Here is a 22,645-nt window from a genome sequence, read left to right as displayed (position 1 = left end):
GTAGAATTTGGTGGACTTTTCTGGTGTTTACCTTGTAAGATCTTCTGTGCATTGGCAGTGTAGCCGTGCGCATTGCGTGCAACGTTGCGTGCAGCCTCCAGGTGGCGCAGCATGATGTCACAGCCCTGGTCGCTGGTCTCCCAGAGCTCCACCCCGTCAGGTGCAATTGAAGGACGCTCCATCAGCGTGAGGAGTGGCAGGAGGAGGGGCACACAGACCACCGGAGGAGAGGAGGCTGCAGCAGAGTGAGGTTAGTAGAGTTTATGAGCGCCATAAAAAACGTAAACACTGACTTTTGCTTTAAATATAGAAAAAAATTAATGCAATGTTCATCCTTACTGGCTGAATTTGAACAAAAGGTTTTTTTAAATGTTTTTTAAACATAGCAACAGTAACCCTTTTATAAGACAATGCTTAAGATCTACTTACCCCATGTATTTTATTAAAAAGACGAAACAAAATATACTCAATTTATTTGATGATGTTTCATTTATGAACAATAGGATATATATATTTTAAATTACAGTAATGCTATGATCCATCTCACATTCACCAGCAACTGTACCAGGCACACCTGTTCAACTGCTCCTTTACACAAATGTCTAATCAGCCAATCACATGGCAGCAACTTGATGCATTTAGTCATGTAGACGTGGTCAAGGCGACCTGCTGAAGTTTAATTTGAGCTTTAAAAGGGGGAAGCAAGGTTATTTAAGTGACTTCGAACACGGCATGTTTGTTGTTATAATATATAAATTTTGTTCTTTTCGATATAGTCATACATGCTACGATCAACTTGGCAACCGGCCCTTCCCCTACCTACCCTGTGTGTCCATGCAGAACATGGTTGCTGGCTAAAGAAAAGTGAAAAGATTTAGGGGCAAAACTAAGAGAGAAAAATAAAAATAAAGCAAAAACATATGCACCAAAATGTGTCAAATTAGCCGACACGTTAGTTATCGGGCTGCTGCTGCTGTACCGTTAACAGTAGCATCAACAACAACCCTCACAGTCACAGGAGGCTGCTGTTGCTAGCAGAGAGTGAGGTGGGCTGCCTGGAGCAAAAATGCCGTGGCAATCTTTTGTCCCAGTCCAGACCTGGTTATCATCTTACTTTCACCAGGAAAAACAAAGGTTGTTGATGAAAACTATGAAGTCAGTCATGTGGTGTCTGGATTCTAAGTGACATGCACATCCTCGATACCTTTAATACAGCCCTGACTAACACAGAGATGGAGACCATGTAACCTGGATGCTACATTTTCAGAGAGTCCCAAAAACACAGCCTCACACTTCCTGAAAGTCTAAATGATGATTTGACGTAATTTCTTTTCTTTTTTTAGGAAATAATACATATTATATCTTTAAGCTGTTATCAGTGGCTGTGTTTGTCCTCTTACCGGTGCCTTCGTACAGATTCTTGTAGAAAGGCTTGAGTGTTTTCTCGTAGCTGATAGCAGTCTGTGTGAAATTCCTTCGTAGAGTCGTCCATGTTTCCTCCAAACGACTGATCTAAATCAACAACAAACATCAACTTTAAGAGTTTCAAACTACAATTAAATCTCTCCTTTTTTGTTTTTTTACATAGTAGAGAGATTTTAGTTGTTATATTCGTTACCTGGTTTTATGATTTTTTGTAATCATATCATTGTGGGGACCATAAATTGGAAGTTTACTAAACTTTTTTTTTTTTCTTTGCTTCTTTGCAAGCTCCTTTGACTACGATGACCTGGATGACTGAGAACCTTCACAGACATACTAAACTTATGGGGACCAAAATCCAGTTCCCACAAGTTTGAAGGCATTTTTGAGACTCAAAATGTGGCTTTAGTGTCATTGTTACGATTGGGTTATGCTTAGGGTTTAGGGTTAGGCATTCATTACCTGAGGCAGGTCCAGAGCTTTCATCAGGGCTGTGAAAGCAAACAGGTCACCAACCGTGTCCTTCAGCTCTATAGCAACCAGAATGAGGCGATTTAAAGTGGAAGCCCGCTCCTCCACGCTACCCGTACATCCCAGAATATCCACAGCAACAGCTATTGCCATGGTGTGGTGCCTAGGAGACAGAGGGAAGAGATGGGTGGATTACAAACAGCCCCCAACAGCAATGTCTTTTGTTCCTTATCTGATCGTCCAGCGGTGCAGTAGTCTAACTACAGACCTCACTGTCTGGAGGGGCGAGTTCCACGATGGGTTCCCCTGTACGACATGTTTAATGGTGGTATGTCAGCTTCAGTTCAAACTTCTAACAACTAGTCCCTTAGTTATGCTGCGGGCTTCTCATGATGCACTGAGCTTTGTCCATCACTCTCCATGTTTTTATACACCTCTCTGCATTTAATCATTAGTTGTTATTAATCTCTGGCTCTCGCCCACATCTCGTCTTTGTCCTGTCTTCCTCCCCTCACCCAGAACTGGTCATGGCTGTTCTCCTTGAGTCTGGTTCTGCTGGAGGTTTCTTCCTGTTAAAAGGGACTTTTTGCTTCCCACTGTCGCCAAGTGTTTGCTCGTACTGGGTCATTTGACTGTTTTATTGTAGGATCTTTATCTTAAAATATAGAGCCCCTTGAGGCAGCTGCTGTTGTGATTTGGTTCTATACAATCAAAACAGAAGAGATTGAATTGTGTCTGCTACTACCCCAAAAGAGCTAACCAATACAGTGTATTTACCTGTACATGAAGATAAATATTTATAAGGAGATTTATGCTATAACAATTCCCTGCTTTTGCTTATGTGTGGATTTTTGTACAAAACACAAAAATATAGATTCTCTTTATTCCTTGCAGGAAAGCAAATGGCTCTTTCCTCTTTTTTTTGCATTAGGTTTTAAAAAGAGACTGAAACTATTACTTCACAATATACGCCAGTGTGTGGGTTTAAGTTGTGATTTGTCCTCTCACTTATGTACCTTTCCATCAGGTCCAGCCTCAGCTGACGACCGTGCGGCAGCGTCACCAGCTCCAGACCGGAGGACACGCCCATTTGACCTTTAAGCTCTGGAGTCACTCCCAGTATCCTGGCAACCTGGTGGGAAGAAAAAAATTTTTACAAGTAGCTGTTAGAACAGTTTTCTGTTATAGTTTGTCACCCTGTTTCATTGTATGTGCCTAGCGCATGTGTTTGGATGAGGCAAAACATTTTATTTGGTTGTGTCTCTGCATCATGAAGATCATTTTTGTTCTGCAGCAGCATCATCAGGTGCAGGGTGGAAATCTAATTCTCGATAGTGCACAAACACACACACACACACACACAGAGGAGCTGTGTGTCACAGCAGCAGTAAACATGTTTACCTGCAGATTAAATGCACGCGTCGACGTCTGTCTAGTGTCAGTTTTCATTTTCCCAGCACGGTGTTGCTGTTTGCAGCACTTTCTGATATGTTATTATTAACAATGAATCATTCCGGGTCTTTGCAACACTAGTACATTTACTAAATTCTAAAACCATCAGTTACTGCCAGAGGTGGGAAGTAAAGAAGTACAAATACTTAGTTTCTGTACTTCAGTAGAATTTTCAGGTATCTTGACTATTTTATCTTTCTGACAACTTTTTATTTTTACTCTCTTAAATAAAAATCTGTACTTTCTTCTCTTTACATTTTCAAAACAGGCTCGTTACTATTGGGGTTTGATGCATTTTGAGGTGTGAGGCAAACCTTTTTTTTTACGTCACTCCATCTCAAACATCAAACCAATTTGAGCCTAAACAGTAATACGTGAAAGACAATTCTGTTTGTGTATTAATCACCAGGTTGTAAAAAGACGAAAGAGGTAAAATCATGTACCATAGTCGGGAATTAAAGTGGGCTGGTGTTCTGGGGTGAGTTTTTTTGTTTTGTGTTTTTTGGGCACGACACCAGAACGACTGCAGGTGTGCACAAGTGCTGCAAAAGAGGAACGAGGAGTGAGAGGAGCAAAACGAGTATCTTTTTTTAATAATTCTATCAGCTTTACAAACACCAGCAATCACACAAACTGCTTGTGTGCAGTTTGTTGCACAGTGTGTTGCTAGCTAAAGGTCCAGCTGCTGTATTTCACAAGGAGAGAAAAGAAAGAGCTCACTCAGAGATGGAGAAAGATAAGAAAGACAGGACAAGAGAGGAAGAACAGAGTTAGTTACAGTTAGATGTAAAGGTAAGGATGCTTAGTGGGATTTGATATACTGGAAAAGCTTTAATATAAATCCTCATGTTTTAACCCAAATATTATGTGTGTACATGTCACATTATGCTTTATCATAATACAAAACTACTGCTAATCAAACTGAGGCAGACTGTTTTTTAAGAATTGGATGAAGATCCTCTGCAGGTAGTGAAGATAAAAACAGGTTAGTTTGCTGCACTGTGATGGATTTAAAGTAAAGAACAGTGTGTGACTGGTGCACAGTGGCTGTGTTTCATATTTAGGTTTAGAGAGAGTGTATGTATACCTGGCAGTCAGCCATCAGCAGGTGTCTGGCTAGGCTGTGGTGATTGTGGCTGAGCACCAGCTCCTTTGCTCTCTTCAGAACCGCCATCTCCAGTGGTTTGTTTTCTAGAGGCAGAAGTCGCGAGTCGAACTCTGCTGGCCTGAACATGGACTCCGTCTCTATGACAGGCCGCTGAAAACTACTCCTCTCTTTTTTCCTCCTCTTATCTTTCTCCTCGTCTTTCCCTGCATCTTCATCCTCTTCTTCGCTGGTGTTTTCCAAGGCTGCGATAGCATGATGGTAGGAGCTTCTGTCTCCTGCCACCTCCTCCTCCTCCTCTTTCCCCATCTCCCCTTCTCTCTTCAGTCTCTCCACATAGCTGCAGAGTGTTAGCTGAGCTTCACGGCTGTGCTCTATGATGGGGTTAGGAGAGTTTGACGATTCCCACTCCAGAGGGCTGCAGGACCTCAGGGCTGCAGGGCTGGGCTGCAGTCTTTCACCCTGTCCTGTTATTGTTTCTGAATCGGGACACTTAGCAGCATCAGCAGGTGAAACTAGAGACCCAGAGGAGCAGCAGGAGTCTGCAGGAAGCCGTAGATGTTGCAATTTCAGGGGCTTCACTGGAGGAACAGGAGGGCCTGCAGTGGCTGTGGAATAACAAACACATCCATCTATAATGTTGCATTTGAAAATAAAAGTCAATATTGATGTAAACAGATGTTTACCATCCAATAATAATAAAATAACTTTGCATAAATACATAAAAAAGATATATAAAATAAAAGGATACCTCCACTCGCCCAGGAAGAATCAGGGGTTTCTACACGTCTGGGCTCCTGTGGAGGTGCAGCCAGTTTGGGAGAGACACAGGAGGTGTCTGTGAGGTTTGAGGAGCTGGAGGAGGGAACTCTAGCCTGAGGACAAGAGGAGTGAGCCAGCCTAGCCAGAGGAACCTTGCTGGGTTTGGGAGGCGGTTTAGGACACAGCTGGCTGTCAGAGCCCCGGATCGCTTGGCCTGGAGGAACACAAGTGCCGTAAAAGTTACACAAAAGCTGTTTTGGCTTTTATACATATAAAGACTTGGAACGTTTTTAAGTATCTAATATTACAACCCCTCTGACTTTTTAACATTTTTAAGATATTATTATTTAAATTCAAATACAATGAAAAGCATGCATCACACTCAGATTTCAGATATACAGTGGGGCAAAAAAGTATTTAGTCAGCCACCGATTGTGCAAGTTCCCCCACTTAAAATGATGACAGAGGTCAGTAATTTGCACCAGAGGTACACTTCAACTGTGAGAGACAGAATGTGAAAAAAAAATCCATGAATTCACATGGTAGGATTTGTAAAGAATTTATTCGTAAATCAGGGTGAAAAATAAGTATTTGGTCACCCCAAACAAGGAAAATCCCTGGCTCTCACAGACCTGTAATGTCTTCTGTAAGAAGCTTTTCTGTCCCCCACTCGTTACCTGTATGAATGGCACCTGTTTGACCTCATCATCTGTATAAAAGACACCTGTCCACAGCCTCAACCAGTCAGACTCCAAACTCCACCATGGCCAAGACCAAAGAGCTTTCGAAGGACACCAGGAAAAGAATTGTAGACCTGCACCAGACTGGGAAGAGTGAATCTACAATAGGCAAGCAGCTTGGTGTGAAAAAATCAACTGTGGGAGCAATCATCAGAAAATGGAAGACATACAAGACCACTGATAATCTCCCTCGATCTGGGGCTCCACGCAAGATCTCATCCCGTGGGGTCAAAATGATCATGAGAACGGTGAGCAAAGATCCCAGAACCACACGGGGGGACCTGGTGAATGACCTGCAGAGAGCTGGGACCAAAGTAACAAAGGTCACCATCAGTAACACACTACAACGGCAGGGAATCAAATCCCGCAGTGCCAGACGTGTTCCGCTGCTGAAGCCAGTGCATGTCCAGGCCCGTCTGAAGTTTGCCAGAGAGCACATGGATGATACAGCAGAGGATTGGGAGAATGTCATGTGGTCAGATGAAACCAAAGTAGAACTTTTTGGTATAAACTCAACTCGTCGTGTTTGGAGGAAGAAGAATACTGAGTTGCATCCCAAGAACACCATACCTACTGTGAAGCATGGGGGTGGAAACATCATGCTATGGGGCTGTTTTTCTGCCAAGGGGACAGGACGACTGATCCGTGTTAAGGACAGAATGAATGGGGCCAAGTATCGTGAGATTTTGAGCCAAAACCTCCTTCCATCAGTGAGAACTTTGAAGATGAAACGAGGCTGGGTCTTCCAACATGACAATGATCCAAAACACACCGCCCGGGCAACAAAGAGTGGCTCCGTAAGAAGCATTTGAAAGTCCTGGAGTGGCCTAGCCAGTCTCCAGACCTCAACCCCATAGAAAATCTGTGGCGGGAGTTGAAAGTCCGTGTTGCTCGGCGACAGCCCCAAAACATCACTGCTCTTGAGAAGATCTGCATGGAGGAATGGGCCAAAATACCAGCTACTGTGTGTGCAAACCTGGTAAAGACCTATAGTAAACGTTTGACCTCTGTTATTGCCAACAAAGGTTATGTTACAAAGTATTGAGTTGTATTTTTGTTATTGACCAAATACTTATTTTCCACCCTGATTTACGAATAAATTCTTTACAAATCCTACCATGTGAATTCATGGATTTTTTTTTTCACATTCTGTCTCTCACAGTTGAAGTGTACCTCTGGTGCAAATTACTGACCTCTGTCATCATTTTAAGTGGGGGAACTTGCACAATCGGTGGCTGACTAAATACTTTTTTGCCCCACTGTATTATCAGATTGTGAATTAGAGCAGAGAGCCCCAGCAGAACAGGAGGAAAATTCATTGTCTAACATTCAAGCAATGGCAGGAGCAGCCCGGGAGAGTGTATTATATTACACCCACATACTTAGGAAGGCACAACGGCTGATTAATTTTAAACCCCCCACGTGGGCTTTTATTGGCTCTTAGCAAGCACCACACAGTTATTTTTAGCCTGATAATCAGTCCAAACTGCCACTTTGTTTAGCTTCATTATTTCTATACCATTCAGATGCCTGGACCAAGACTACTTTATTTCAACCTCGATTGCTATTCTTGTCATTTATTTCCTCCATCAAAGTGGTTTTGTTTGCAGGATTAAAAATAAAGAAAGAGGTAAAAAGTACCAACATTTAGAAGTCAGTACATTTTGGATTTGTCCATAAACTGTCATTATGACGCAGGGCAAACTTGTCATCTTGCATCTAATCTTTATAAATTCATACCAAAACAAAAATTGAAGACATCATCATGATGTTCTCAACAAAATATCAAACTAAATCCCTGGATCAGGACATCCTTGTCCTTTGGGACTTGATTTATACAACCTGTATAGGGAACTTTTAGTCTTGGCAGAGCTGTGGGCGCTCAGGCTGCTTTTGTTAATTGCAGTTTTTTCTCGATTGTTCTGTTTGTAGCTCTGTATCTAGCAGGAGTGCTGCTCTATACTGTACATTTTATGCACTATGACCAAGCAAATCTATTTTAATCTATTTTACACTTAACATTAAAAGTTAATACTGATAAAGAGGACAGTAAAACTACAAATAAAGCCAAACATCTATTTGTATCACATGTCTTGCAATTGTTAGGTTTCATAAACTCTATTAGGGGCGATCGTGGCTCAAGAGTTGGCAGTTCGTCTTGTAATCGGAAGGTTGCTGGTTCGAGCCCCGGCTCCGAAAGTCTCGGTCGTTGTGTCCTTGGGCAAGACACTTCACCCGTTGCTTACTGGTGGTGGTCAGAGGGGCCCGGTGGCGCCAGTGTCCGGCAGCCTAACCTCTGTCAGTGCGCCCCGGGGTGGCTGTGGCTACAATGTAGCTTGCCATCACCAGTGTGTGAATGTGTGGATGAATGAATGTGTAAAGCGCTTTGGGGTCCTTAGGGACTAGTAAAGCGCTATACAAATACAGACCATTTACCATTTTCTATTATATGAACCAGTATACGTAAAAGTCTTCAGGGATTCGTCTGTATAAACGGAATGATCGCTGAAGAAACTCATCTGTATACTGCTGGTTCTTCTCCACCAAAATATTTGTATACCTGCTAGAGGCTCTGCTGATTTCCGTGGGAAAGAGGGGCTCAGCAGTGGCTCGCTGCCTGTCCGAAACACCGGCGACTTGGAGTTTGGGCTGGGAAGGAGCGAGTCAGGTGTCTGCAGGGGCTGCGGTTTGGATCCTGAAGACAGAACAAAATTACAGAAGATGGAGTTACAGAGATGACAGAGAAGATAATGAGACGGTGGGTAAATAGAAATAAAAAAAAAGGTTACCAAAAAAAGGAAAAGATGAGGTGGAGGTGGGGAGGAAAGGAAATATTTTTTTTAAAAAAGGCACTGAGTTGATTAGAATTCCCACTTTTGTTTTTGAGGTCTCATATACATTAGATCAGCTTGTAAAAATTATATACAACAGATACAGAGAAAAATAAAGGATTCAAAATACTTCAAGCCACTAAAATCTATTCATCTCATTTTCTTCCACTTAACCGATTCATGTAGGCAGCAGCCTAAGCAGAGAAACCCAGACCGCTCTCTCCCCAGACCCCCTCTAGCTTATCGTCTCTGCAGCATGTCTGGACGTCCTGCCCTGAGACATCCTCCCAGCAGAACATGCCTCAAACACCTCACTTAGGAAACATCCTTGTCAGACACTCAAACCACCTCAATGGGCTCCTTTTGATGTGGAGGAGTGGTGGCGAGAAAAAACCTCCAAAATAAAAGGCAGACACGTGTGACTGTGGATACGAGTGTATAACAGATGTAATTGGAAGAGCATAAATTAGTACATATAGTTTATGTATTAAACTTGTTAGAGTTAATTGGAGCGATGTAATCCGTGGCTCGTGAGCTGCAGGTTGCTGACCTCTGACTTACAGAGAGCACGGCTGCCCTTTGGAGAAAGTTCATTTCTGCTGCTCGTGTCCATGACCTCATTCTTTCAGTCTCTACCATCGCTGAGGAGTTTGGGTTGAGTGGTAAATCGACAGCTTCGCTTTTACGCTCAGCTCTCTCTGAGTGTTTAATATACAGATGTGTAATTATAATAAAGGGAACAACTAAAACTTTCAGCCTCTCCTCAAAGGTCACACAGCTTTTCAGAATCTCCAAGCTTTTACTTACCAAGAGGAAGGAAGCTTTCTGATTGGTGCGCCTTGAGTGGGTGTCGCCGCTCCTGGACTTGATTGAGACTTGCTGGTTGGCTGCCGCAGCGATCCTTCAACCTGAAGGAGGAGGAAGGGCGATAAAAATATCCCAATCACACATGGGCATCGGAAAAACCTCTTACAAATATTTCCAATATAATAATAAAAAGGTACCATTAGTATTCAAAAAAAAAAAAAGTAAATCACGTTATAAACACTAATCCTTTCATCCCTTCTTTGACTTTTTAAAAAGCCTTTTCTCTGTCCATATATCCTCATCTCTGTGTTCTGTTTCACTCTCAGCTCTGTATTTATTATCCCCTCACAGCTGGTCTGACCTCTCTCAGATAGATACAGAACCCTGTTTAATGTTTGTGTGCATTGAAATTGCACACAGACAACAGCTCTTCATTTACAGAGGACGTATGATATGTATGGGACATGTGCATGTGCGAACTTCAGCCAAAACGATTGGATGTAAACAGCTCAGTGCAAAGAGTAAAACCTTAAAAGCAGAACGATGTGTGGAGGTGGAGACTGTGCAAAGGTGGGTCTCTACTATTCAAACACAGCAGACAGATTGGTATTTGGTCTGTAGCCCACTATCCACTTGCAGTAATAGGCTTATATTAATCAAATCCAAGAAATCTCACATGCTCAGTGGAACAACAACCACGTTATGAGAGCCAGCGAGGAATTACAGTGTTTAGGTGTTAATTAGGGTGTTTACGTGTGTTTCTGGAATGCAAACCTGAGCTGGCTGCCTCGGGCAATGCCATTGTCCTGGCAGTGTGTGCTGTCGTGCATGGCCTGTGTGTTGTCGTATGTGTGTCCGTTGGTAATATTGAGGCTGAGGCGTTTCTGGTTCCGCCTCTCCTGCGACATCAGCCTCTCCCGGTGACTGCTCGACAGTCCGTGCTTTTCCTCTAAGCAGCGCAGCGGCAGCCCTCGGTTGATTGGCTGGAAGATGATGGCCCCTACCACCTTCAATGTGTGGGCGGAAGAACAGATAAGGTGACCTAAAGAAACCTCAACATATTTTATTTATCTGCGACTATATTTATCTCACAAGCTTGAAACTCTTAGCACTTAAACACAACTTACTATTAACTACCGAAAGTTTTTCTTTTATGTGCTATAATGAGGAAAACCACCAACCAGAACAATAACAATATAAAATAAACTTTGAAGCAAGATTAATTAAAAGAAAAATAGTGACTAAACCCACCTGTGAGACAGGTTTTCTGTTGCCAACATAGTATCTGATGAGTGCAGGGATGCTGTCGAACCCTTCTCTGTCTAGGCGGTACTCAACTCTGGAGTAAGCTTCATTCAGCATCACGACCTGAAGGCAAAATAACAGACCTAGCAATTGTACCTTTTATATACTCTAGTCAAATATTCATCTCAGTGTAGCTGGAACCTCATATGTACCTTCTTGTTAATTTTAAAGTGCTGAGCAGTGTTTCGCCATTGGCATGTGAGAACGTAACTTCCTGGTAAAGACAGCGAATCACGGATCAGGAAGTCTCCATCTCGCTGCACCAGGTTTTCTGCAACCTGCAAAAAGAAATAAGTGACACATGGGCACACTCAACTTTACGCAGCCATGACATTAGAGAACTTTACGTTGTCTCACTCACTTCCTGGTGACTTACTGTAAACGATAACAACTACTTGCCTAACAGTTACCCTTACCTTAACCTTAAGACATGTCCTAACCTGAAAATTCGTAGATAATGTTGGCCCCTGAGAAAGCCCAGCCTGCATCACGTGACTGTTCAAACAGATTTAGGAGCCCATAATAACCGGCCCACACACACACGAACACATACAGTGGCCCACAGTGATTGTTTACAATACAAACGTTTAATGGTAGGCTAGTACCAGCTTTGTGAGCTTAGTGATGGTTATGTAAGACATGAGGACCATTCCAATTTATCCAGTTAGTGAGCTGCACGCTTAAGGGACAGTTTCATGTAGAATCACATTCATTTCACGCTAAAACCTTTATATGGGAAATCAAAATAATAAAGCTTTTCATCCAGAAAACCTTTCAGTGTTTTTGTGCATCTATCAATGCACAAGTCAAATGACAACATTTTTGACAAGCTTGATCCCTGTTTATCATTTACCACAGAAAAAATGAGACCTGTTATCAAAGTAACTCGGTGGTTAAAAACAACTTCTTCCAACTAAGCTCCATATCGAAAATTAAGCCTTTTCTTTCCATAAGAGATCTCAAGATTGTCATTCATGACCTCATCTCCTCCTCCTGGACTACTGCAAATCACTTTACACGGGTCTCAGTCAGTTGTAGGCTCCTCACAGGCACCCGAAGAAGAAGAAGAAAAAAAAGAGATCATATTTCACCTGTTTTAGCTCCTTTCAGCTCAGTCTACTCTCTGTGTTTGTCCCTGAACTGTGGAACAGCATTTCCCTCAAATGACTGATAAAACTAGACTTAACACCTATATTTATTCATTGGCTTTTGATTCTTGTGGTCATTATATGTGCCTATGTAAGCCATGACTGTTTATATTTACCACCTACTAGCATGTATTTTACTTATTTTTATCCATTCTGTCTTTTAAAGAGCACCTTGGCCAGTGTCAACTGTTGGATGTGTTATAAAGTATCATAAAGCACTGTTAAATGCACTTTAAAAATACATTTGACTTTCATTTATTATATGATTAAAAAAAAGGATATTTCTTTGACCGTTTACACATGCAGTGCTCTTTATTTCCCTGCCTTGTTACATTTATTGGTTCTCGCTCTTCTCGAACACATACACTCTCTGTCATCCACAGTTTCAGACTTTAATTAAGCAAATGTTTGTATAAGTTAGAATGGTGGTTTAGTATAGCCAGGGGAAGCAGCTTATTAAAAAAGATTACATCTCAGTGCTGGTTTTAGGGGAACACACAATATCTCTCTCTCACATATGCGCGCACACACAACACACATAAACACACATAAACACACCATACAGAATGAAGCCTTTCTTTCTGTCAGCGCTGCTGCAGGGGCCACTCTTTACGCAACAGTCTTCCTGTAAGCACCATGTGTGTAGCATGGAAGACTAATAATAGGTAATCTGGTTCAACAGGTTTCTAACCTGGCTTTTAAAAGGAGGGACTCGTGACTCAGATTTGTGTGCGAGCAGTGTTACCTGTCTGGGAATCGATCCGTGGTACCACGCGTGACTTCTCGGCTCCTCGCAGTCCATCTTCAGTTCTTCCTCGAGCTCCTTGCGAAGTTTCTCTGAAGGACAGTCCAGGATGAACTGATCTCTGGAGAACTGGAATAAAAGCAGAAAAAGCTCATCTTGTAACTTTATCCTGCGTAGCTGAGAAACCCAAAGACAGACGACAGAAATTCAGCATCCACATATTTAATTAATTTATTTATTTTAATGAAGTAAAAAAGGAAGCAGGAACAAATAGGAAACTTATGACTGATTTTTTTTAAAGTCGCCTTTTTTTAAAGTCACCAAATAACACTGCAGAGCCGGGATAGGTAGAAACCAGGACTGTAATCTAATTCCAGTGAGATTACTGAAACTATTGATCAGCCACTTTAATCCCAGCAAAGCCCAAAAAGGTTGCCTAAATGGAAAGTAAAGGACAGACAGCTCTGTTAACCCTGACAGGATGTCGAGTCAACACAACCACCTGAACACACACATCCCAAACACGACACACACACTTACATGACAGCTGCTTGGTCTCTCCATCCTGCCACCTTTCTCTGATCTTCAATAACAAACTTCATAGCAGACACATTAAAACTCACACACACTATAGTTAAGTCTCTTCTGTTTGCTCAAACAACAAGCCCGCACACAGCCTCTGTCTGCGTCTGCCTCCTCTGTGATTTTCTCCTTTATCACTTCCTTTCTTGCCTTCGTCCAGAGTCATTCAAAGAAATGTCATCATCCTGACACCGCCCAGCTACCCAGACCGGCCTCTATGCACACCTTCACCTGACGTAGACAAGTACACGCACGCACCCACAGACACACACACACACACACACACCTCTGAGTGACGCATAAACTTATCTAAACTAAACCTTTTTTCTTTTTAACCCATTAGAGACTGCTACACTCAGTTTATTCTAGTGAGAGACACCATACTTTTGCATTTCAATCATTTAAATGTCAGTACAAATGTCTTGAGCTATTTATTTATCCAAGCAGCAGGACTTTATTATAATTTTTTTAAAATGGTCCAGAGCAATATACTTCCAGACTTTCTGAAGGGATTTTCAAATGGTTCTTTGGACATTGGCTGCTTTTTCACTCATTTGCACTCTAGTCCTAGTACCCGTCACTGACCTCACTGACCTGCATCATTTGAGCATAAAACACCCAACTGTATGGACAAACCAGTCTTGTGTCTAAACAACACTGGCTGTGTAGACATAACACTGGTTTTATGCTGGTTGTATGTTTGTCAAACTGCATCTAACACAGGTTAGTATTAAAATTGTATTTTCATACCAACAGGTGATTCCCAAAGGGTTATACGCTGAAAACATGGAATGTCTTGGCGTGTTGTGCAGCATGTCCATGAAAAAAAAATGTTAGGAAAAATGGAACATAAAAAAGTGTAAGGCTTAACAGCTCCCTACACAGCATGAACAGTATCTGAAAGTCATGCACTTTCAGATAGTACTCCTTCCCTTTGTTGTCAGACCACAAAAGAAACATCAAGTCCCACCTGTCCAGCAACAACACACGGGAGGTGTGGCAGGGAATGCAAGACATCATCAACCACAGAGGCAGCACTGAGAAAACGGAAAACCTGAGTGTGCAGCTGGCAGAGGAAATAAACAGCTTCTTCGCCCGCTTTGAAACATCACAACAGCAGCACTCGTCTGCCTCAGCCCTGCTCCCATTCTCACCCTCACCTGGTTCCTGCACCGCTCCACTCACTGTAATGGAGCACGATGTCAGACGTGTGCTCCTAGCAGTGAACCCCAGGAAGGCAGCCGGTCCAGACAAGGTACTAAGAGCATGTGCCCACCAGCTCACCCTCATCTTCACCAGACTCTTCAACCTCTCACTGGATCAGGCAGCCATCCCATCCTGTCTAAAATCAGCCACAATCATTCCAGTGCCAAAGAAGTCTCCCATCTCCAGCCTGAATGATTACCGCCCTGTGGCCCTCACGCCGGTAATCATGAAATGCTTCGAGAGACTAGTCCTTCAGCACATCAAGGATTACCTCCCCCCAGAATTCGACCCCCACCAGTTTGCATACCGCACAAACAGATGCACAGAAGATGCCATCGCCACAGCCCTCCACGCTGTGCTGAGTCACCTAGAGCAGTGGCAGAGCTACGTCCGAATGCTCTTGGTGGACTACAGCTCAGCCTTTAATACAATCATCCCGGACATCCTCATCACCAAACTGGTCACTCTTGGCCTCCCTCCTCTCACATGTGCCTGGATAAAGGACTTTCTCACAAACCGGCCCCAGACTGTAAAACTCGGCCGTCATCTCTCCTCCACTCGCACACTGAGCACCGGCTCCCCACAGGGTTGTGTGCTGAGCCCCCTCCTGTATTCTCTCTACACCCACGACTGCAGTCCGACCCACAACAACAATCTCATCATCAAGTTTGCTGATGACACCACGGTAGTCGGACTCATCTCAAAGGGAGACGAGGCAGGAAGGAGGAAGTCCTGAAGCTGGCAGCATGATGTTCAGAAAACAACCTGGTACTGAACACTAAGAAAACCAAAGAGCTCATTGTTGACTTCAGGAGACACAGCACTGACTTGGCCCCCCTTTACATCAACGGGGAGTGTGTGGAGAGGGTCCACACCTTCCGGTTCCTTGGTGTCCTCATCTCTACTGACATCTCCTGGACAGACAACATCTCAGCGGTCGTCAAGAAAGCCCAACAGCGGCTGCACTTCCTGAGAGTCCTCAGGAAGTATAAGCTGAACTCCAACCTACTGCTGACCTTCTACTGCTCGTCCATTGAGAGCCTGCTAACCTACTGCATCACGGTATGGTACGGCAGCTGCACCAAGGCGGATAGAGTGAGGCTTCAGAGTGTGGTCAAGACAGCACAAAAGATCATCGGCTGCCCTCTCCCCTCCCTGATGGACATTTATTCCTCCCGCTGTCTCAGCAGAGCAGCAAACATTATCAAGGACAGCTCCCACCCTGGTTTCAACATGTTCAGCCTGCTTCCCTCAGGGAAGCGCTACAGGTGCATCAGCACAAAAACCCACAGACTCAAAAACAGTTTCCTCCCCAAAGCCATAACCACCCTAAACTCACACATGCACCGATAACACAGGCGCCCCCCCCCCCTTTTTTTCCCCCCCCTTTTCTTCCCACTTCCTCTATGGACCACCACTGTGCAATACCAATTCTATGTGCAATACCCCAACTGTATATACACAACACTATTTATTACATATTACTTTTTTTTTTTTAAAACCGGCTTGTATATTTGTACATTTTATCGATCGATAGATAGATAGATAGATAGATAGATAGATATCGATCTATCTATCTATATAGATAGATAGATATATAGATATACTTTCCCTCTGTTAATACTATCCATATGTATATAGTGCTGCAGAACTGTGCCCCCCCCCCCCCCAGCATGTTTACACTGAGTAGGAGATGCTCTGTATCTCATTGTACAACTGTATAGTGACAATAAAGGCATTCTATTCTATTCTACTTAAGAAATAGGGGGAAACAGCAAAGCCCCTAAGAGAAGCAACTGGCCCTTTAAGTTGATCTACTGTTCACCGAAGCCTCATCAGAAATGGTCTCTGTGGCTGTCAGAAAGTCATTATTAACTGAGGGAAACAGGGAGAATAGGGCTGAGGTTTTGCCAAATTACACAAGAACTGGACTGAAAGTCTGTGGCAACAAGACTTGTAGAGCGATGGATCCAAATTGGCAACTTTTAGTTAAAAATGCTGTCAACGTGGAGAGAGGTACCACAAGGAGCGTCTACCTCCATCTTTAAAACACGATGGAGGATCTGTCAGGGTTTGGGATGCGTTTGTGGGATATAAATGTAGAAAAGAATCATCAGATTTTTTAGCATGACAAACACTGCCAATGTAATGATGATGATGATGACCGAAGTTAGGCAACTGTTATGATGATGATAAATACATATTTACATGTCTCACAGCCTCTGGGGTAACAGTACTGGCTCAGGTTCAGGTACAGTTACAGGTAAAGTTTCAACTGACAATCTTCAGCTAAAACTCTGAAGACTGAAGGTCAATGGACAAGCTCTCAGAAGAAGTCTTTGATCCAAGAAGAAGAAGAAGAAGAAGAAGAAGAAGAAGAAGAAGAAGAGGTTTGAGGTAGAACACTGAGGAAAAAAGCAAACACGCTCACACAAACAGGAATTACTAATCCATGTCCATGCAGGAAACTTGGAATATCATATCTGTGCCATTTTTATCTCTCTGCTAGTGTAGACTAGCTCTCTTCCTCTCTAAAGTCATTAGAATAGACCCCCTGCCCCGAGTCTCCATACATGACAGAAAATCAAAGTGTCACATTACAGCAAACATTAAACTGATCACTGGCTTGGCACCATGGTGCACATCCAACAATTTACTTTATTTCCAGTTTGAACCAGAACCACTGTGTATGTGTGTGTATAGCAGTGGAAAATACTTGGGGCAGTGTAATTGTGCTGTCACTTAGTCTCCTGGGCTCATGTTTTTTTCCTGCCATTTTTTAAACAAAAGATTCAACGAATAAGTAAATGATAACAGACAGTCTGAATTACATGATCATTTTATTGGAGCTTTCTCTTATCAATTAACATTAACAGTTGGTGCCACTGGAGTAAGGTAATGGTCTATCTAACATCAGACTGAGAGACAAACATTTGCTCATAGATGCACTTTTTGTTGTTATATTTACTTATAGATCATCCATAGCTATTTGGATATGTCTCCGACAGGGACAACACGTGGACAGAGATAGACAGGGACCAAACTACAAGTCCAAATTCACGCACCTTTCTTTTGTTTCACTTTTTGTTTTGCTTTTAATCATTTTCTTTCCTTAGGTGCTGTGATGTGTTAAAACAGGATACACTACACCCATAACGCACGGCTTGCAGCATGTTTTTCCTGTTGTACGGGCATTGCGCAACAATTTTAAAATGCACATAATCAACTGCAATAACTGAAAACATGAGGGCTGCTGGTTTGTATTATTCCCAGCTTATCCGGATTTGTTACCGACTCCACTCGCATTTGTGATTCTCACACTTATTTCAAAAGACACAATACGTTGCTTTTACGTCTGCAGTCTCAGTGCCAACAGACTGATGAATTAAAGCGCGGGAGAGCTGGTGAGAAGAGGGATGCACGGCAGCGGCAAGGATGACATGTACATATAAAGTTGAACAGTGATTAATGGAGATGGGGATAGATGGTTAATGCACATTAACAGAAGAGTGAAAGAGCACAGAAAGAAAAATTGAAGAGAAACTGAAGGAATAAGAGGAAGGAAGCAGAGAAGGAAATAGGAAGGAGGAGATGGATATATTGGATGTGAGGTTTTGTTTAATAGCCTGGCCTTTAATAAGACCCTGCAATATGATGTCATCCTCCGTGAGTGGCTACATTTATACCGTACCAGCCAGTGTGTGGACCACAACACAGCAGTGAAGTACAGTGAACTGGACTGGCCTGCTACATGGCATACAGCCTTTCCTTCTAGTGTGAATGACTTCAGTTGTGACAAAATATGGGATAAACAATACACTAACGCTAAGCTTAATTTCATATGAACTGCAAAACCTGCTCAGCGTCATCCCATGGTGATGCTTACTGTTGAAACCCAAATTGAAATCAAAATAAAAACCCATGCATTAAGGTAAATGTTCTTCTTAAATTAGCAAAATCTCCTGACATTCCCCATGCAAATTAATGATAATTTGTATCAAATCATTCAATTTTGGATTCAGTGATTTTCGGTCCAGTTCTTGTGTAATTTGTCGTAGCTCAGCCTTTTCTCAGTCCCTTCATTAAGAATGATTTCGTAACAGCCACTGAGACCGTTTGTAATGAGGACACACTACACACCATGCACCAAGTTTTCAGCTAACAGCACTTTGGGAACCTCCTTGTTGTTGGAAAAAATCCTATTTTATGCCTATTCAACTGTTATCTTTGGTATTTTTCATAGCTTAAACTAAAGAAATGGGAATAAATGATGTACCAAAAGGATGATTCTGTTCATCTGGACGTAGTGTTTTCAATGGGAGAAACGTTTCGTCACTCATCCAAGTGACTTCTTTAGTCTCAGCTGACTGCAGGTTTTCACAACCTTAGTCAGTTCAGTTTTATTTATACAGCACCAAATGACAGCAAAAGTCGCCTCAAAGTGCTTTATGTGGTAAGGTAGACCCTGCAGCAAACGGTAACAAACTGTACATTTGCAGAATGACTGAAACTAGCCCACTGAATGAACAATGGGCTGTGAGGTGACCATTGATAAACAACAGCACAGCGTGTTTTGGGGTTTAAAAGCCACAGAGACACGGTGTTTAGAAAAAATGTGTCTCAGCTGTTCTGATACTCCTGACACGTACGGAATCACTAAGGGTTTTCGCTTAGGTATCAGTAGTCCTTCTCTCCTGGATCGGCTGGATCTTTCCTTTGGCACCTTCCCAGCTTTGACAAATGTCCAGCCTGGATAACCACATTTACTCAGGGCCTTCTTGATGTGATGGTCTTCTGCTTCCCTGGCTGCTGTGTCAGTGGGGATGGTGTTCGCTCTGTGTTGTAGCGTCCTGATGACACCCAGTTTGTGATCCAGTGGATGATGAGAGTCAAACCTTAAGTACTGATCCATATGCGTAGGTTTACAGTACACATCAACTTTTAAAGGGGGCCTAAGGGTACATCTTTGCCATCTTACAATGCTGTGATTGCAACCATTCTCCAACTCTCTGTGAATGGTACTCATGGCCATGGATCAATGGTCTTTGATCAGTGGTTGTTGATCAATGGTCATGACAATTTGCATATTAATGATCAAGGGATCTGACCTCACAGCCCATTGTTTATTAAGTGGGCTGGTTTCAGTCATTGTGCAAATGTACTGTTTATAAGATTGGGGAAACCTGCAGTCAGCTGAGACTGAAGAAGTCACTTGGATGAGTGAAGAAATGTTTCTCCCACTGAAAACGCTACGTCCAGATGAACAGAATCAACTTTTGGGATTTGCTTACCTGGATGAGCATGCATCAAGATGAACAAATGATGTGTTTTTACAACAGACTGCTTGTTACAAGGCACCTAAAAATTGATTCTTTGTCATCCGTTATGTGTAGACAACAGTGATTCATCCCTCGAGTTGGTTATGTTTTGTGATTCATAGCTCAGTGTTAAGCAGCTTAACAAAAAAAAAAAATCTGACATGCCACAGAAAATAATCTCCAACTAAAAACAAAGGTACTGTTAAAAAGGATCTCTGCAGTGATTGGATTTTCTTCTGATTTCATGGATTTGAAGATTGAAGGTACTTCAATCCTCACCTTACCTCAACCCTCTGTGGCTTATGCGCTGAAATAAAGCAGTGAACCTGAGATTCTTAGTTGATACCGCCATCCTGCAGGATTGCAGATAACAAAAAAGCCTGAAGACTGATTAGAAAAAGCAGCTCCATTTGAATCATGTTCAAATATGCAGCGGAGTCAGTATATTAACAATTCTTCAAACACCAACTAAAATACTGTAGAAGACCATAGAGGAAACTCTTCTGCTGCCTCAGTTGCAACACATTTCTTTCAAGAAGAAACAATAAAAACTATTGCCTTGGTCTCTGGTTGGGTCTCAAAATAATCTTTATCTGTGATGCTACACTGTACAGTGGGATTATGACCACTGCAGCAGTATACAAGCAACGCAGCACCATAACAGACACATCATTACAATTATGGTGACGTCTGAGATCATTTTAGAGGTGAAGTCAGGCTATGCAGCTTTTCATCTTCTTTATTTCTATTTTTAGAATGCAACCAATTAGTGTTATGAAAGTCTTGAGGTGCTGAAGGCAAAAGTTTTGAAAGTTTAACAAACAAAATGCTTAAATGAGAGTTGGGATACCCATCAAATGGGTTTCACTGGGGCAATCATCATTAAAATAACAACTCTTTGGTCTGCTGTACTTCTGGCATTTCCTTTTCATCTCTCTTACTTAACCATTTCAGTTTTTCCTCCTCCCTCTCTTCATGCTACCATTTCCCACTGTGTCTACATACTGCATAGTATGCATCCCCAATCAAGTCACAAAGCTTTAAAAAGTGAATACATGAATGCAAACAGCAGTGCAGGTTGTGTCAAGAATGTCGAATTGAGGTGGGCTTAATGAGAATATTCCTGCTGAACAGTCATGCAGCATCCAAATGCTTTTCCTCAGAGCAGCTTCAGTTTAGCTTTTTAGGGCCTGACAACAACACTGTGTTTGACTTTAACATTGAATTAAACGGGCATCATTACAGATGAGGACAGTTGATAAAACCTAATAGCTGTTGATGTTTTGATTTTCTATCTCTGCGTGTTGTCTTTGTCATCAAAAAGGTCCCTTCCTTTCCTGTTTACACACAACTAAATACAAACATCTTCCTGTGTTTAGGCCAGAGAGCATCTGATTGGTCAGCCTGGGGCAGCCAAAGAGGGTTCATCGTCAGTGCCATCTTAATTTGTTCTGTAAGCCACGATCTCAGCACCAGCATCGGTGCCTCACTAATGCTCTTGTGGATGAGTGGGAACAAATCTCTGCAGCTAGGTTCCTGAACCTGTACGAACAACGGCTGAATGGCTATAGACTGTTGGTCATATACTGTGAAAGTCAAAAGAGGATTGCTTCCAGATTCAAATCCTACAGCGATAACTGAGGTCGACTGCCTCAAAGATACAGATGAGATTCATGTTTAGTGATGTAAAAAGATTTTTTAGAAACAGTAGAAAGGATTGATCTCCAAGCAATGAGCTAAGCCTGAAATGCAAAACTGAGGGTTTTTAAGTTTTAGAGCATCATGTTTTAAGAGCTAAAGATGAATAATGGTTTCTGCTATACAACGATAGAGAAAGAACCTTATCATGCAACAGGATTAAGATAAAAAGAACTTTTTAATGCATAGTTTTACAGCAAATGTAAGCACAGAAGCAATCTAACTATGCATACAACCCAGCTATGTTGGATCATGGCAGCTAATGCAAACAAAAAAAACGAAAAAGTGTCAATGATATGATCTAATAGCTAAGGATACCAGCACAAGTAAGCCTGAATCTCAGCAGGCACAGAAACAGGAAGCAGGGCCTTTGTGGATAAATGGCAACCTCCCAGAGAAACAGATGGAGGGGAGAATGAAAAGGGGAATGGAACAAAACCCCAGGCAATATGGAGTCAAAAGTAAAGACACAGAGAGACAGAGAGAAAATAGAAAAGCACTAATGAAGAGGATGAGGATGAGCTGGGGGAAATCTCACAAAAGAGACAGAAGAGCGTGAGATGGATGGGAGCGGTGCTGTGCAGTTCTGGTTCTTGAGAAAACAACAAAGATATCAAATAAGGATAACAAGTTCACATTGCATCGAAGCATCATTTAAATGAACAGACTGGAGGATTCTTAAAATAACCAAGAGAGTCACAGACAGAACATCTCAGGTTTTATTCATTCAATTTCTAAATGAGCAGTAACTTAACTATTGGTCATTTGTTTTCCCTCTAAAACAGAAGGTCTGGATAGACAGCACACATCAACAACAGTCATTAGAGGCAACTCTTAGTGAGAGGAAGTGCTGATGAACTGCCATATGCATTAAGTAGGAATCCAAGTTTTCCTGGATGGTTTGGATTGGTTTGAGAGCACAGAGTAATACTTTTCCCCCTCTTTGACAGCTTTCCATTTGAAGGGAAATGGATTTTAAGCGTACTTTTCCATAACACTGACATATGGTTGAGAGTTGACCGGAGAAAATGCACAGAAAAATATCGTCTGATG

General features: G+C 42.3%; 1 protein-coding gene across 7 annotated transcripts in view; it reads right to left on the bottom strand.

Annotated features, from left to right (window-relative positions):
- The window catches only part of bcar3 (BCAR3 adaptor protein, NSP family member), a 72,130-nt gene that overhangs the window by 4,453 nt on the left and 45,032 nt on the right, over positions 1 to 22,645 (bottom strand). For all 7 annotated transcript variants that reach the window (XM_085137136.1, XM_085137134.1, XM_085137135.1 and 4 more), the window contains 12 exons: positions 12,789 to 12,917; positions 11,048 to 11,173; positions 10,842 to 10,958; positions 10,365 to 10,597; positions 9,591 to 9,691; positions 8,513 to 8,647; positions 5,202 to 5,426; positions 4,433 to 5,058; positions 2,910 to 3,025; positions 1,885 to 2,056; positions 1,401 to 1,512; positions 32 to 235 (listed from right to left, as the gene is read on the bottom strand). In XM_085137136.1, the coding sequence (XP_084993262.1) occupies positions 32 to 235; positions 1,401 to 1,512; positions 1,885 to 2,056; positions 2,910 to 3,025; positions 4,433 to 5,058; positions 5,202 to 5,426; positions 8,513 to 8,647; positions 9,591 to 9,691; positions 10,365 to 10,597; positions 10,842 to 10,958; positions 11,048 to 11,173; positions 12,789 to 12,917 (2,296 nt within the window). The remainder of the gene's footprint in view (positions 1 to 31; positions 236 to 1,400; positions 1,513 to 1,884; positions 2,057 to 2,909; positions 3,026 to 4,432; positions 5,059 to 5,201; positions 5,427 to 8,512; positions 8,648 to 9,590; positions 9,692 to 10,364; positions 10,598 to 10,841; positions 10,959 to 11,047; positions 11,174 to 12,788; positions 12,918 to 22,645) is intronic.

This window comes from Neolamprologus multifasciatus, chromosome 17, assembly GCF_963576455.1.
Source record: "Neolamprologus multifasciatus chromosome 17, fNeoMul1.2, whole genome shotgun sequence".
Taxonomy (NCBI): Eukaryota; Metazoa; Chordata; class Actinopteri; order Cichliformes; family Cichlidae; genus Neolamprologus; species Neolamprologus multifasciatus.
This window is presented reverse-complemented; position numbering and strand designations above follow the sequence as displayed.